The sequence below is a fragment of the Eublepharis macularius genome, chromosome 9 (genome assembly GCF_028583425.1).
Source record: "Eublepharis macularius isolate TG4126 chromosome 9, MPM_Emac_v1.0, whole genome shotgun sequence".
Classification (NCBI taxonomy): Eukaryota; Metazoa; Chordata; class Lepidosauria; order Squamata; family Eublepharidae; genus Eublepharis; species Eublepharis macularius.
The window spans coordinates 1,523,980-1,538,200 of record NC_072798.1 but is presented as its reverse complement, the minus strand read 5'-3'; the positions used below and the strand labels follow the sequence as shown (position 1 = coordinate 1,538,200).

Here is a 14,221-nt window from a genome sequence, read left to right as displayed (position 1 = left end):
TCTTCAGTTCTGGCTGGAGAATTCATCAGACCTGGCAGGGGTGCTGCCTCGGCATCAGACGGGGCTGCAACACCAACACCACCCCTGCCCCGGGTCACTTCAACAGCTTGGGTATGTTTTGACCCCCAGCTATTTGGCAGATGCAGAAGCGACATCTACTGCATACGAAGCACCTGCCATCCAGCTGCAGCGCCCCCTTGTGCCCCCCTCTTGAAACAGCCAGTCTAGCCACGGTTTAGGTGGGTAGCCATGTTGGTCTGCAGTAGAGCAGTAAGGATTTGAGTCCCGTGGCATCAAGATCTTCACTGGGTAAGCTTTTGAGGGTCAGGTGTCTGAAGAAGGGAGCTCTGACTCTCGAAAGCTTACACTCTGAAAATCTTGTTGGTCTCTAAGGTGCCCCTGGATTCAAATCCTGCTGGTCTAGCCGCAGAGATCCCAGCCTAATCACTGCAGCGCATTGCAGCATCTGCAGAGCAGCCTTTGAACAGAAACTGGGACTGGGAATGAGGTCTCCCGTATTTAAAAATCTTCCGGTTTTATTCCCGGGATCAGCTGGCTTAACACCTTGAACTCTAAGCATTTTTGGACCTGGGTCTTGAAAGAGCTCCTTCTCCAGAAACCGCCCTGTGCACCGAGCTCTTCCGATGTGGCCTGCTGTGTCTAGAAATTAGGTGAGTGGCCACCAGCAAGGGGATCTTTTCTGCTGTGGTGCTCCCTCCCCAAATACGTCCGCCTGGCCTCCTCACTGCTGTCCTCTGACTCCAAGGCTCTCTGCCAATGCAGCTTTTTGTAGCAACTCAGTCTTATTGGCATTCATCTGCTCTGGTTATTTATTTCGCTGTCTTGTAATACTTTGGGGGAAAGTATTCTAATTAGTTTAGTTTTGTCATTAATAGCACAGGATGATATTGGTCTCAGTCAGGGCTTTTTTTCAGCAGGAACGTGGTGGAACGGAGTTCCAGAACCTCTTGAAAATGGTCACATGGCTGGTGGCCCCGCCCCCTGATCTCCAGACAGAGGGGAGTTGAGATTGCCCTCCGTGCCACCAAGCGGCACGTAGGGCAATCTCAACTCCCCTCTGTCTGGAGATCAGGGGGCAGGGCTGCCAGCCATGTGACCATTTTCTCCGAGGGCAACCCACTGAGTTCCACCACCTCTTTTTCTAGAAAAAAAGCCCTGGTCTCAGTTATGTGAAAGCCACTTGGAAAGCTTTTCTAGATGAATGCCTTTGGGGCAGGGGTCTGAAGAGGAAGTGAGAGCAGAGGCCCCACATCAGCATTCTGGCGGGCAGATCCAGCCATAAAGGGCAGCAAGAGGGGCGGCAGGGATTCTGAGGACAGCCGGGCACCGTCTGAAGCGGGGGCGGGGGGGGACGGGAGAAAAGGAAGTGGCGAGCAGGGCCTGGCGAGGCCTGGTAGAGCTGGGCAGGGGGAGCCAGGGCAGGAATCGAGCAACAAAGCCTTACTCATAAAGCCTCAATTTTATTTAACACTTCAAGATTGTGAAATGCATATCATTTAAATTAATGATGGGCTTACAAAATATTGCAGTGCTGTATATTTATGAGGTGCACGCGTTCATTCGCTTTATTTGCGTCATCCCTCTGTACAAATATACCACGGCTGGAAGTGGCGTTAACTCTGTGGCATCCTTGGGCAACGTTAGCTCGTCTTCTTGCCAGTTGGCAAATAAAATGAAATTTGAAAATGGGAAGCATCGCAATGGCAGTAAATAAGAAAAGATCATTTGGTGGGCTTTGAAGAGTCTCCACATTCTTGGGCATTATAGAAGTTTCGTGTGTTTCTCAGGAAGGAACACGCGTTGCTCTGGTATCGGGAGTGCGACTTCACTGATTATCCCGGATGAGAAGGCCCCGCATCTTCTCCTAGCCTGTCCCCAAAGGGGAGGTCAGTTGCCTTCCAGCCCTGTTGTGGGGCCCTGTGGGGGCACCTGCCTGCCTGGCTCTTTTTGGAGGCAGTCTAAGTGAGCCTTCGTTCTGCCTTATCCAGCAGGACTCTTCTTATGGGGAGAGGGATCCCTGGAGCGTTTCTTTCCTTTTTAGCCAACAGAGAAGCCATGTGGTGGTCCATGAGATGTGATGTAGGGGTCCTTGCAGGTGACCAATCTAGAACCCTGCTGCAAGGTGTGCTATGGCACAGCTCCACGTTTGTGCCATGCAGCTCCATGGGATGTGCAGGTCTTCTTGAATGCCACTGAGATCGCCGTAAGCAGAATTCAATCCATGCTCTTGTCCTTGCTGCAAAACGCTCCGGCACACAAACATATCTAGCAAAATCAAAAAGAGTCCAGTAGCACCTTTAAGACTAACCAATTTTATTTTAGCATAAGCTTTCGAGAATCAAGTTCTCTTCTTCAGATGCCTGATACAGAGACATATCTAGAGCTGCCTTCTGAACCTGATTGATGGTCTGGCTTGCTCAGTTGTTTCTATGAGTGGCTCCCCTAAGTCTTTTGCAGCCCTGCTGTTCTCTGTTTTAGCTGGACTTTCCCCCTGCCAAGCTCTGTCCCTGAGCTGCAAAGTGACTTCTCCGGCACTTCTCAAATAGCCTCCCTGCTTCCATATAGAACCATGAGACGACTGACCAAAAACAACTGGCCAGCGGTCTGTGGTGGGAGGGAGTCTATCCTTGGGTTTGTTCCTCTAGCGGGCTGTTGTTTGCTTGGCTGTTAAAACGGAGACTATCCCATTGGGCTCCACAAGGGTTTGTATATTGCATAAAGGCTTTGGATGGCTCCTGGTGGCAGGTTTCTGCCTGCTGCTGAGTGGCTAGTCCGACGGTGCTGGCAGAGATGCGGAATGTAAAGCTCTTTATTGCATCTGTGGGACACACAGAGGCCTTCCTGGGACCTGCACTCGTGAGCTCGTAAACCTTTATGGGCTAGAAATAATTTGACCTGTACTGTTGTATGCACCTAATGCACCATGCAGAGAAAATAAGCCGGCATGCCAAGATTGTGCAAAAGACTTTGGAAAGCAATAAAGGGCTTTCTAAAGAGAAGACTGCATGGCCCCCTTCTGCCCTGCCCTGCCTTGGGGCTTTCCAGTGCGTATTTGGGAAGGAGGCAGATATACCCCACCTCCCCAAAGACTCAGGTTCAAATTGTGTCTGGCACGCAGTGATGGATAACATTGCCCTGTTGTCGTTGTTGCTTTAAACCGGGGAACCAGCCCCAAGAGATGGCAAACTGGAGCCTCGATGACGGGGACAAGCTGCTTAGAGGTGTGCGGCCCCCAAATCTAGGCGTGGCCCTGCGTGGCTGAAAGAATCGAGCCAGGCTGGGTAGGGGAGGCCACACATGTCTCTGTGGGAAAATGTCGAGGCCCCTCTTGCAGAAGGCATTCCTGGGCCTGAAGAACCAAAATAACTGCTGCCCAGCAGCCGACGTTTCTTTGGGGGGCACAAACAGATGGTGGCTACAGAGCATCAGGCAGTCTTGGCGGGGAAGGATTATTTAGATCCATTTCAATCTGGATTCAGGGCTAGATTTGGAATTGCCCTGACTGGTGGCCATCGTCAAGAGAGTGGCAGGGAGGAGAGCGTCTTTGTTGGTTCTTCTGGGCCTCTGAGCACCCTCTGTTACCATCAGCCATGGCATTCTTCCGGAGAGGCTCTGTCTTTCAGTGGTGCCGCTGTTGCTTGATTGGCTGATCTGAAGAGGTGCTGAGGGACTGCTGCTTGGCCCCGTGGTACTTATGCTGTGGGGTCCCACTGGGATCTATCTTGTTCCCTGAGCTGTTTAACATCTACGTGAAACTGCTGGGAAAGATCATCAGGGGATTTGGAGGAAGGTGCCATCAGCGTGCAGGTGACACACCGCTCTGTTTCTTCTTAAGAGCTGAGCCAGGAGGGTCTGGGCAAGTCCTCCCGTTGCAGGAACATGCCCGGAGGCAGCAGTGGGTTGGAGGATGGCCCGTAAACTGAAGCTGTTGGTCCGCGCAGAAGCTGCTGGAGGGCTGCAGGGCTGTCTGTCCTGGAAGGTGTTGCCCTACTGAAGGAGCAGTTTTATACTTGGGAGGAGCTGCTGGGTTCTGGCCTGTGGCTGGAGGCCCAGACCTCCTCATCGGCATGGAGCATCTTTTCAGCTTTTGCTGATACTCTGGCAGTGGCCACCCCTCAGAAAGTGTGACCCGTGCTCTCATCACCTGGAATACCCGGGACGTCTACATTGTCATCTGGCCCAAACACTCCGGCTCTCCATCTCGGCTTGGAGACGTCTAGCATTGGCATGCAGGCACTTGTTTCCCTCTCTAAGGGCCTTTGGCCCTCGGGTTCCCTCGTCTGTCCCTCCTTTAATGCCCTGTACTCATCCTCAAGTTTTGTCCCACAACTACCCATATTTTCCTGAGAGTTAACAGCTCCATCCCTTGGGGATGAAACATGCTGAACCGGAGGCTCCGTGGCATCTTCCTCTTTCCCCCCAAGAATTATTTTAAAAGCTGCTCTGTCGCCTTTTTGACATTAAGCACCAGCAGCCTGCTTCCTTTTCCGTTCAGATGGAGGCCGTCTCTTTTGTACCAGTTTAGCTTATCTCAGAAAGCATCTCATCGCCTAACGAATCTAAACTGTTCCTCCTGGAAGCACATTCTCATCCACTCGTTGAGACCTGTAATTTGTGCCTGTGTGCAACCACCATTCTGAGAATGGCCATTTCCACACACCCTTAAAGGGTCGGCCCACTCACTGAATGCTGGCAGCTCTTCTTTATGCCTCCAGACGTCTCCGTTTGCAAAACAGTTGCCGGCCGTCTGGCTTCCGTTTTTTCAGCACCATTTTTGGGAACACACTTTCCATGGTCCCAGAAAAGGCACCAAAAAACCAGAAGCCAAACGGCCCACATCCGATGTTGCCAACGTTCCAGTAGTGTGCCGTCCCTTTAAGGCCACGTGGAAATGGCCAATGTTTCCTTGAAGGTCTTGACCTTTAACCTTCTACAAGCAATCTAAAAATTTTCTTCCAGGACTACACAGCTGCATTTCTCAATGTCATTGGTGCCAATGTGCACCATGCCTCCGGACTCCTCCCCCCCCCCCCTCTAGCTGCCAGCCTGTAAAAATAGCTTGTGATGTCTGCAGCCTTCACACAAAGCAGGCAAGTCAGTATGTGGTTGCAACGCCCATCACAAACCCTCCTCTCTATATGCCTAACGATCAAATATCCCTCTACCAATTTTTGAAATGTTTTACTTTATTTATACCCTGCTTTTCTCCCCAAGGGTTACCCAGAGCGGCTTCCATCTTTCTCCTCTGTTGTATCCTCATGACAACCCTATGAAGTAGGCTAGGCTAACAGTGTGTGACTGGCTCAAGGTTGCCCAGCAAAGCTTCCATGGCAGAGCGGGGATTTGAACGTGGGTCACCCAGATCTTAGTCCAGCACTCTAACCTCTACACCACACTGGTTCTCCCCAACCCCAGAGTGGGATCTTTGGTATGAGAGGGTATCAGCTCATCAGGCGAGGCAGAGGTCCTTCCTCTCAAGACCTTTAATCTCCGTGAGAGCAGAGGACCTACGAGCCCAGAAGTAGCGTGCTTCTGACAGCGGCTAAGGAGCTCATCCATGTACCTCTGTCTCTCTCTGTCTCTCTGTCTCTCTGTCTCTCTGTCTGTCTCTCTCTCTCTCAGCTTTTTCAGGTCAGCAACAAATCTGTCCCTTGAGAACCAAGAACTCCACACGTTGAGCACACAGTTACAGTTTCTACCCAGTGGGCAGACAACCATCCATGTAGCACTCTTTGCAAAACACGGGACAGCCCCTGGCTGACATTCTACCTTCGTGGGGGGTGGGGGGGTTGATTGTTTAATTGTAAGAAAGGGTGCTTACCTGAAGTATGCAGAATCCTGTACTAAGATGGTTCACGCGCTGTGCTCTTCATTTCCTAGCTCCAAGGCTGAAATATTTACCCATCTGAATTATGTACCCATCTGCTGTGCTTTTCTCTTGCTCCCCTCAAACTCCCCCCGCCCCGTCCTCCACGTTTAACCTCCCCTCTTAGCTCTTCTGTTTGCGTGCTCTGTTCCATGGTTGAAGAGCTACAGTCTGACTTCTAAGAGCCCTGGCCTCAGATCAGCTCTGCTGACAGCGGTGAGCGGTGGCCTGTGGCCTCCCCCAAGCCTCAGGCAATCGCAGGCGCTATCCCGTGGCCCCCTTCAATCGACAGAAGCCCCTTCCGCTAGGACTGTGCACTAGAACATGCCTCATGTGCTAAAAGCAAGCTTCAGTAGCGCAGATAAAGCTAAAACAGCTTAAGAAGCACACAGCCCCAAGCACGCGCGCACACACACTCACACACGCACGCACGCATGCGCACACACACTGACCTCCTCATTGCCTCTTGCCCCAGTTCCACAGTTTACTCCCTCCGTTCACATCTCTGTTCCCCTACTCCGGGAAGTACAGTCTGTATTCTTAGAGCCTTGACCTCTGATTTACTCTTCCCCTTCCCCTTGGGGCTTGCCTGGTACCTGGCTGTTATAGGTAACAGGCCCCAAAGTCCTTCTACCCAGGCTTTTAACTAAGGGGATAATCTTTAAAACATTTTCTGAGCACATGAAGCTGACGAAGGGAGCTCTGACTCTCAAACGCTCATACCTTAGAAATCTAGTTGGTCTTTAAGGTGCTACTGGACTCGAATCTTGCTCTTCTGCCTTATACTCGGACAAGTTAGCAGTGTTAGTCTGTAGTAAAGAGTCCAGTAGCACCTTTAAGACTAACCCACTTTACTGTAGCATAAGCTTTTGAGAACCACAGCTCTCTTCGTCAGATGCAACTTTATTGTAGCATAAGCTTTTGAGAACCACAGCTCTCTTCATCGAAGAGAGCTGTGGTTCTCGAAAGCTTATGCTACAATGAAGTGGGTTAGTCTTAAAGGTGCTACTGGACTCTTTCCTGTTCTGCCTCATACTGAATCAGACAATTGTTCCATCAAAGTCTATTCAAAGCCTATTCGGACTGGCGGTGGCTCTCCAGCATCTCAGGCCGTTCGCCTCGCCTGCTTCCTTTTTAACTGGACCGAGCCTGAGACCTTCCACATACCAAGCAGCTGTGCTGCCGCTGAACCCCGGCCCCTGCCTCTGGAGGCATCCAGTCCAACCTGAGTGCCGTCTTCTGCGTTTGGACCACTTGTTTGTAGGGTTTGGTTTCTGCTGGTGATCTGGGATGTTTCCTCTTGCTTGTTTGCAGTGGCTTGTTCTTAAAAAGCTTGTGCAGAGGGTTTATTTTTTGGTTTGGGTGCCGTCTTAGTTGTGAGCCACTTCAAGCAGACCTCTGAAGAGGTGACATACCATTTTTTGAAATAAATAAACGAAATCAGTTTCTGGAACCCCAGGAAACGTCGCCGGCCGTCACCCCTTGGGGGCAAACCTCCCCTGTCCCTAGCTTCCCCCTCCCTCCCAAGAAAACTTGCATCCCGATTTCCCGCTGCTTCTTGGGAAGCCCAGAGGGGTCTTCTTGGACCCCCACATGCTGCTGATCAAGTATTTGGGTGCTAGGTGTTCAGCACTCCTTGATCTGCACTCATTGCCCTTCGGAGGGGTGTGTGTGTGTGTGTGTGTGTGTGTGTGTTTATGCATGTGCGCATGCACGTAAGCATGAGCAATAAAAGGGTGGGTTTGAAGCGCCATGTCTGGGGGATGCTGGTTTCTCTTGGAGGGCGGCAGCCGTTGACCAAAGGGATTCCTTCTGGTGATCCAGTGACTGCAGTTCCCCTTTGCCCCAGTGCTTGCACATCTAATGTATGTTGCAAACCTCTCTGGAAAACAGAACTTTTGACTTGTGTGTGCTGTGCACCTCCCAGCACAATAGCAGCATTAGGGGAAATTTAAAGAGCGGTCATGTTCATTACAGATCAGATGCTGAGGCTTGTCCAAAGATCTGGTCTCGTGTCTCATTGGGATGCCTGTGGGTGGCTGAAGTGTGCTCAGAAAGTAACATCAACATTCAAGCCCATATTTTCATCTCTCTCGTATAATTAATCTGGTGGCTAAAAATGCTGACAGTTATCAATACTCTGGGGCCCTGATGCTTGCTTTTCACTGCTGTATCAGGTGAGGGAGGGCTGGAGGGGTAGGAAGGGAAGCAACTGATGCAGCAGATAATGTAAGTGACAAAGGCATCGTCCAACCAGAAAAATGTGTAGATATTCCCTCTGAAGAAGATCGTGCTGATTTCTGCTGTTCATTAAACCTCCTTGATTCCTTGACGTGGGTCTTACTTGTTTGCCGTTCTGTTCTCTTCTGTGTTCCAACACTACACCTTTTCCTGCTTCCCACTTTAGGCAGAACATCTGCCGGAGACAGAGAGTTTCTCTGCACAAGGCATCTTACGTGGGGATGCTCAAGTGACTCACTTTCTGTGTGGTCTTATGTTCAAGTGTCCTCTGTCTCCCTAGCAGTGCCGGTGTATCCACAAGGGGAGAACGAGTGCAAGATCTTTCACTTGGGTGTCTCTGTGTAAGACGTCTTGTGTAGAGAGACTCAGAGACAGACGTTTTGTTTGTATCCTCTGGAAGGCAAACAAGCAGTGAAATGGGGTGGGAAGAAAGAGGGAAATGATCTCCTCAAATGAAAGGCAGGGCCAAAGCAGATGAGATCCAAAACACCTATCAGGAAGGAAGCTCTGAGGTCTTTCCCTCTCAGTCAGGGACCACAGAGAGCAAATTTCCAAGATATTTCAATGTCTCTAATTCCATGTTGAAGAAGTCATACTGATTTGCTGAGGCAACTCCCCTCTCTAGCTCCTCCTTGTTTCCGCAGAACAAAGTGACCCACAACTTCACACCTGCATGCAAAGAAGGCTGGGGGTGGAGTGGGAAATGCCTGTTCTTAGGCAAAGTCTGAGCTTGCATTAGGTGAAGGGAGCTGAACTCTGCCCCGAAGCATTTCCTTCCTCCAGAATCTTATACTGGAAGTCAGCCAGGCAGGGAGAAAAACACTAGAATCAAACAAGGACCGCGCACTGAGCTTGAGAGGGCAGGGGCCAACTCAGAATCACAGAACCCCAGAGTTGGAAGGGGCCATACAGAGACCATCTAGTCCAACCCCCTGCCCAGTGCAGGAGGAGCCTAAAGCATCCCTGACAAATATTCGTTCAGCCTCTTCTTGAAAACTGCCAGTGAAGGGGAGCTCACCACCTCCCTAGGCGGCTGATTCCACCTTTGAACTACTCTGACCATGAAAAAGTTCTTCCTAATATCCAGCCGGTACCTTTGTGCATGTAATTTAAGCCCATTGCTTCGCGTCCTACCCTCTGCTGCCAACTGGAACAGCTCCTTGCCCTCCTCCAAATGACAGCCTTTCAAATATTTAAAGAGAGCAATCATGTCCCCCCTCAACCTCCTCTCCTCCAAACTAAACATTCCCAAGGCCCTCAGCCTTTCATCGTAGGGCTCAGTCTCCAGACCCCTGATCATCCTCATCGCTCTCCTCTGCACCCTCTCGAGTTTGGCCACATCCTTTTTGAAGTGAGGCCTCCAGAACTGCACACAGTACAGTTCTCCTCTCAACCCTGCTTTTAGTTAAACACAGACTCGCCCCAACAACAACAACAACAACAACAACAGTCACACACCTCCTACTTGAGGCTTGTGGGGAAGAAGGAGAAGCTCATTCAGACACCAATTTATTCCTCCCTGGAAGAGAGAAGAATTGTAATGGCTTATAAATCAAAGACATGTTTTCCCAGCGGCCTGAACTTTGGCAGGGAAGGTTCTTTGGGTGTGGGATATAATTCCTCCGAATTGATCCCTGGGTTGATAGAAACAACCATGCAGGCAGAACTGTGTTTCTTATTGAAACAAAACTTGAATGTATTAAAGAAAATTGAATACATGTACAACAGTAATAAAGAATTTTGCAGACTTTTCCCCAGTGAAATGAAATGAAATGAAGATGACCCAAAGGCCTTTTTCATGCAGTCCTCTGGTGGGGAGTGCTCCAGAGCAAGGAGCCCCTCCCTAGCAGTGAAAGGGGCCCTTTCGGACCGTGTTTCTCAAACTGAGGTCTCCTCTCTGCTCCAGAATGCCCCCTGACGATGGCTGCCCAGCTGGAGTACAGTGCCGATGTGATTAAAGCCTTGAGGAATGGCGGGGCCCACCTGGATTTCCGGACGCGGGAGGGGATGACAGCGCTCCATAAGGCTGTCCGGTGCCGAAACCACACCGCCCTGATGGTAAGTCTTGCTGAAATGGTTGGCTCTCAGGCACGCTGCTCCTAGCCCCCGATGGGACTGCTCCAGAGGCAGAGTTTTCTGCCCCCGCACGTAGGCTGGCCCACAGCGGATGGCCTAAGGGTTGAGGCCCCAGACTCACCTGCCCGGCTCCCTCCTGGCCGCTCCATCTTGCCTCGGGTTGCTGATGCTGACTGTGGCTGTTTGTGGAGGGAGGGGAGCCTCTGGGGGCTGCCAAGCAGCGTGGCATGGATGACGGGCGGTGCCCGTGCGGGCTGTGCCTCACGCAGCTGCCTGGGGTCCTGGGTCTACGTTGAGTCTTCCAGGCTCTTCCCTTCCTTCTCCCTGGTGCTGGGCTGGGTTTGGCTTCGGGGGCACCAGATCCTGCTGTCTCCTGCCCACCTCCAGCGCCGCTTCCTTCTGCCGCAGCTGGGCTTTGGGACTTGGCAGAGGCCAGGCAGCTGCAGCCTCTGAGGCAGGAACTGTGGCTGAAGAGGGACTCTGCCATCGCACCCAATTGTTGCCAACTGTGGGTTGGGAGATTCCTGGAGATTTGGGGGGTGGAGCCTGAGTGGGGCTAGTTTTCCAAGGGCATTTGTCACGTGCTTGTGCTGGAGACCTTCTGGCAGAGCCCTCAAAGGGTCTCCTTTAGCGCCAGTCATTCTTGCCACAGACACGAAAGAGATCTTCTGTGATGGGAGCTGCTGCTCCAGCACCACACTGGGCAGGGGGCAGCCAGGTTGGCAGAGGTGGGCCTGCGGAGGCCAGGGTAGAGACCCCCCCCCCCGTAGGCTCTCTGCTCAGCTCTCTTGCAAGGGCTTGCCTCCTGGGCTTCTGCTGACGCTGAGCTCCTCGGTCCTGGTTCTGTGCTGCCTGTGCCCGGGGGGGGGGGCATCTGGCCCAGTGATGTGCCAGGCAAGTGCCCTTCTGCTAGCAAACTGCTACCCAGTTTGTATCCTAAAGAGCGTTGTAACTTTTTGGAAGGGAGGGGAAAGCTGTGGGAGGGGTCGTCAGAATGAGCTGCAGACGGAGTTATCCTCAATGAGGACAGGGATCCTGCATCTCACATGTTCAGAGCTCAGCAGGTTAACAACCCCAGTGATCCTTCAACAGCCCTGCAAAGTAGGCCAGTGCTAGTAGCTTGGTTTTGCACGGCTCAGCTGTTAACTTTTTAAAAAACCCAACCGGTTAAAGGGCCGATGGGATGACAGAGTTTCTTCGCATGCTGCTCTGAAGGCAGAGCTCTGCTACACCCCAGAGCCCAGACAGGATGTGGGGAAAGCAGCCGCATGGAGACTTCACCCGGAGCCGCCCACCATGATCCCCTCTGAGCTGGAGCGAAGGGTTTTTCCCCCTTTCTCTCCGGTTACATGGGAAAGCCCCATGAGCCCCAAAATGGATAGTACAATGTGGGGGCTCCCCCTGAAAAGCAGGGGCATCACGTATTTCACCCTGACCAAAACACCCTCGTCAAAGCAGCCCTAGAGGATCAAGTGAACGCTTGGAACTCCCTTTTCACAAGGGACTTGCCAGCCACTGCAGGGCAGCTGTTCTCTGCCGGCGGATCCTGGGCACGTGCCCTTTGGGCCCAGGCGGCAAAGTGCTTTCCCTTCTCCAAGCGCTGCCCTGTGTGCTCGTGTGTGCGCTTGTGAAGCCCGCTGCCACTTCCCCGTTGCTCAACCTGCCCTCCACCTCCCCACCCACACCTCTTTGCACCGAAGCTCTGATCGAAGGCCCCGCCTGCCTGTGACTGTGTTTGCGCAGACGCTGTTAGACCTGGGGGCCTCTACAGATTACAAGGACAGCCGCGGATTAACGCCTCTGTACCACAGTGCCATGGTGGGAGGAGACCCCTACTGCTGTGAGCTGCTCCTGCATGACTACGCCAAGGTGGGCTGCGTGGATGAGAATGGCTGGCAGGAAATCCACCAGGTGAGTGGCTCCCGGGGGTGGGGGGCCGGGCCAGACCCGGGCGTTCGGCTTGCTGTCACAGCCTGCTCAAGGGCAGATCATCACTAGGCACTCAGTCGGAGGCCCTTACCTGGGGGGTGGCAGCTGGTGAGCCCAGGGCTCACCTTTTGGCCCCTCCTCAGCCTCGTCTCTTCCTTCCCCGCCCTGCAGGCCTGTCGCTACGGGCACGTGCAGCACTTGGAGCACCTTCTCTTCTACGGGGCCGACATGACGTCCCAGAATGCCTCGGGGAACACTGCCCTCCACGTCTGTGCTCTCTACAACCAGGTGAGACCACCTCCCCCCAGAACCGCAGGGCCTTCCAGACTAGACGGCTGTAATGCCTGCTGCTGGGGACGGCCTTCAGTTGCCGGTCGGTGGCCTGTTTCTCCTGCAGGGCTGGACGTTCCCTGCCGGTGCCTGGGCGTGGTAGCCCCGGGAGGGGGAGGGCAGAAGGGACTTGGCAGAGGATTTAACCTGAAGCCCCTCTTCGGCCCCTGCAAAGATTTGCATGGTTCAGCCACGTGGTCCCCTTCCTGCCAGCGTGTTGAGCCAAGAATTACTCAGACGTGGGGGCCCCTCCCACTGTTCACCGTCCTGTTCTTGGTTATGTGGTTTGTCTAATTCTTAAACGGCCTTTTAAAAGGATTGGGCCACGAGAAGCCAAACGGAGCCTCCACGAGTCTCTCTACACAAGACGTCTTCCACGGAGGCGTTCAAGCGACTTCCTTTCTGTGCGGTCTTTCATTCACGTGTACTCTGTCTCCCTAGTGGTGCGTGTGGATCCCCAATGGGAGAATAGTAAAGAGTCCAGTAGCACCTTTAAGACTAACCAACTTTATCGTAGCATAAGCTTTCGAGAGCCACAGCTCTCTTCGTCAGATGCGTCCATGGGAGAACAATTGTCAGATCTTTCACTCGAGCCTACTGATGTAAGGTGCCTTGTGCAGAGAGGCTCTGTGAGCAGCAGCACTGTACCGCTGCTGGAGGGAACAGCTGAGCATGCCCCTCGGCATCCTACCAGTGAGGTTTCCAGAGGCAGCTCAGCTCCGTGGCTGGAGAATGGTTGGTGTAGCCCAGCAGGAAAGAAGTGAAGAAGAAAAAGCTGGGCCAGTGCCCCTGCCCTTCCATGTCAGATGCAGAGGAGGAGCCCTGGCCAAGCGGGGGGGGGGGGGGGGAGAGACAAAGAAGTGGCTCTGCAGGCCAAATGTCTTCTGGCCTCTCCAGTTCAAAGGGCGCCAGGAGCAGGGCAGGGCTGGGAGGACCTGGAGGCCCACAGCCAGGCACAGGAGGTGATACTGGGCTGGATGGACCGGTGGCCTGGCTCAGTGCAAGGCAGCTTGGCGTATGGGAAAGATTCAGACCCATGTGGAAAACCACCGCATGCATCCCTGTGCCGCAGAGCCGACCAATGAGGGCCATTCCCTCCCTGAGACTCCAGGCTCCTATAGGCCCCTGTGAGAGGCCCCCTGCCCGGCTGGTCCTCCCTGCTTCCCCAGCCAGGGGCGCTGATGCTTCTTCCCTCTTCCCCCTGATAGGAGAGCTGTGCTCGAGTGCTTCTGTTCCGTGGGGCCAGCAAGGAAATCCGGAACTATAACAGCCAGACGGCATTCCAGGTAGGAGGGCCAACACACACCTGGTTTCTTGTGGGCTGCAGCCTCTCCGCCGCTCTCCTCATCTCTTGTGCCTCCAAGTCCCTCGACCTCCCCCTCCCCTCAGGGCCTCCCCAAGCTTCCCAGGCCCAATACCACCAAACACACGAGGTGCCCAGTGCCTGGCTTACTCGCTCGGACTCGAGAGGCCCTACTGAGTTTTGATGCCTCTGTTAGGCTGCAGGGCACCCTCGACCCAGGAGGCCAGCGGCACTCCGTAGCAGTTGCACAGGAAGAATCACAGAATCACAGAGTTGGAGGGGGCCCTACAGACCATCTAGTCCAACCCCCTGCCCAGTGCAGGATCAGCCTAAAGCATCTCTGACCAGTATTCATCCAGCCTCTTCTTGAAGACTGCCAGTGAAGAGGAGCTCACCACCTCCCTAGGCAGCTGATTCCACTTTTGAACTACTCTGACCGTGAAAAAGTTCTTCCT

General features: G+C 53.1%; 1 protein-coding gene across 1 annotated transcript in view; it reads left to right on the top strand.

Moving 5' to 3' along the window:
* The window catches only part of SHANK3 (SH3 and multiple ankyrin repeat domains 3), a gene marked incomplete at its 5' end in the record, with an annotated part of 319,560 nt that overhangs the window by 98,917 nt on the left and 206,422 nt on the right, over positions 1-14,221 (top strand). The window contains 4 exon segments of the mRNA XM_054988523.1: positions 10,035-10,186; positions 11,948-12,115; positions 12,305-12,421; positions 13,672-13,749. Of these exon segments, the coding sequence (XP_054844498.1) occupies positions 10,035-10,186; positions 11,948-12,115; positions 12,305-12,421; positions 13,672-13,749 (515 nt within the window).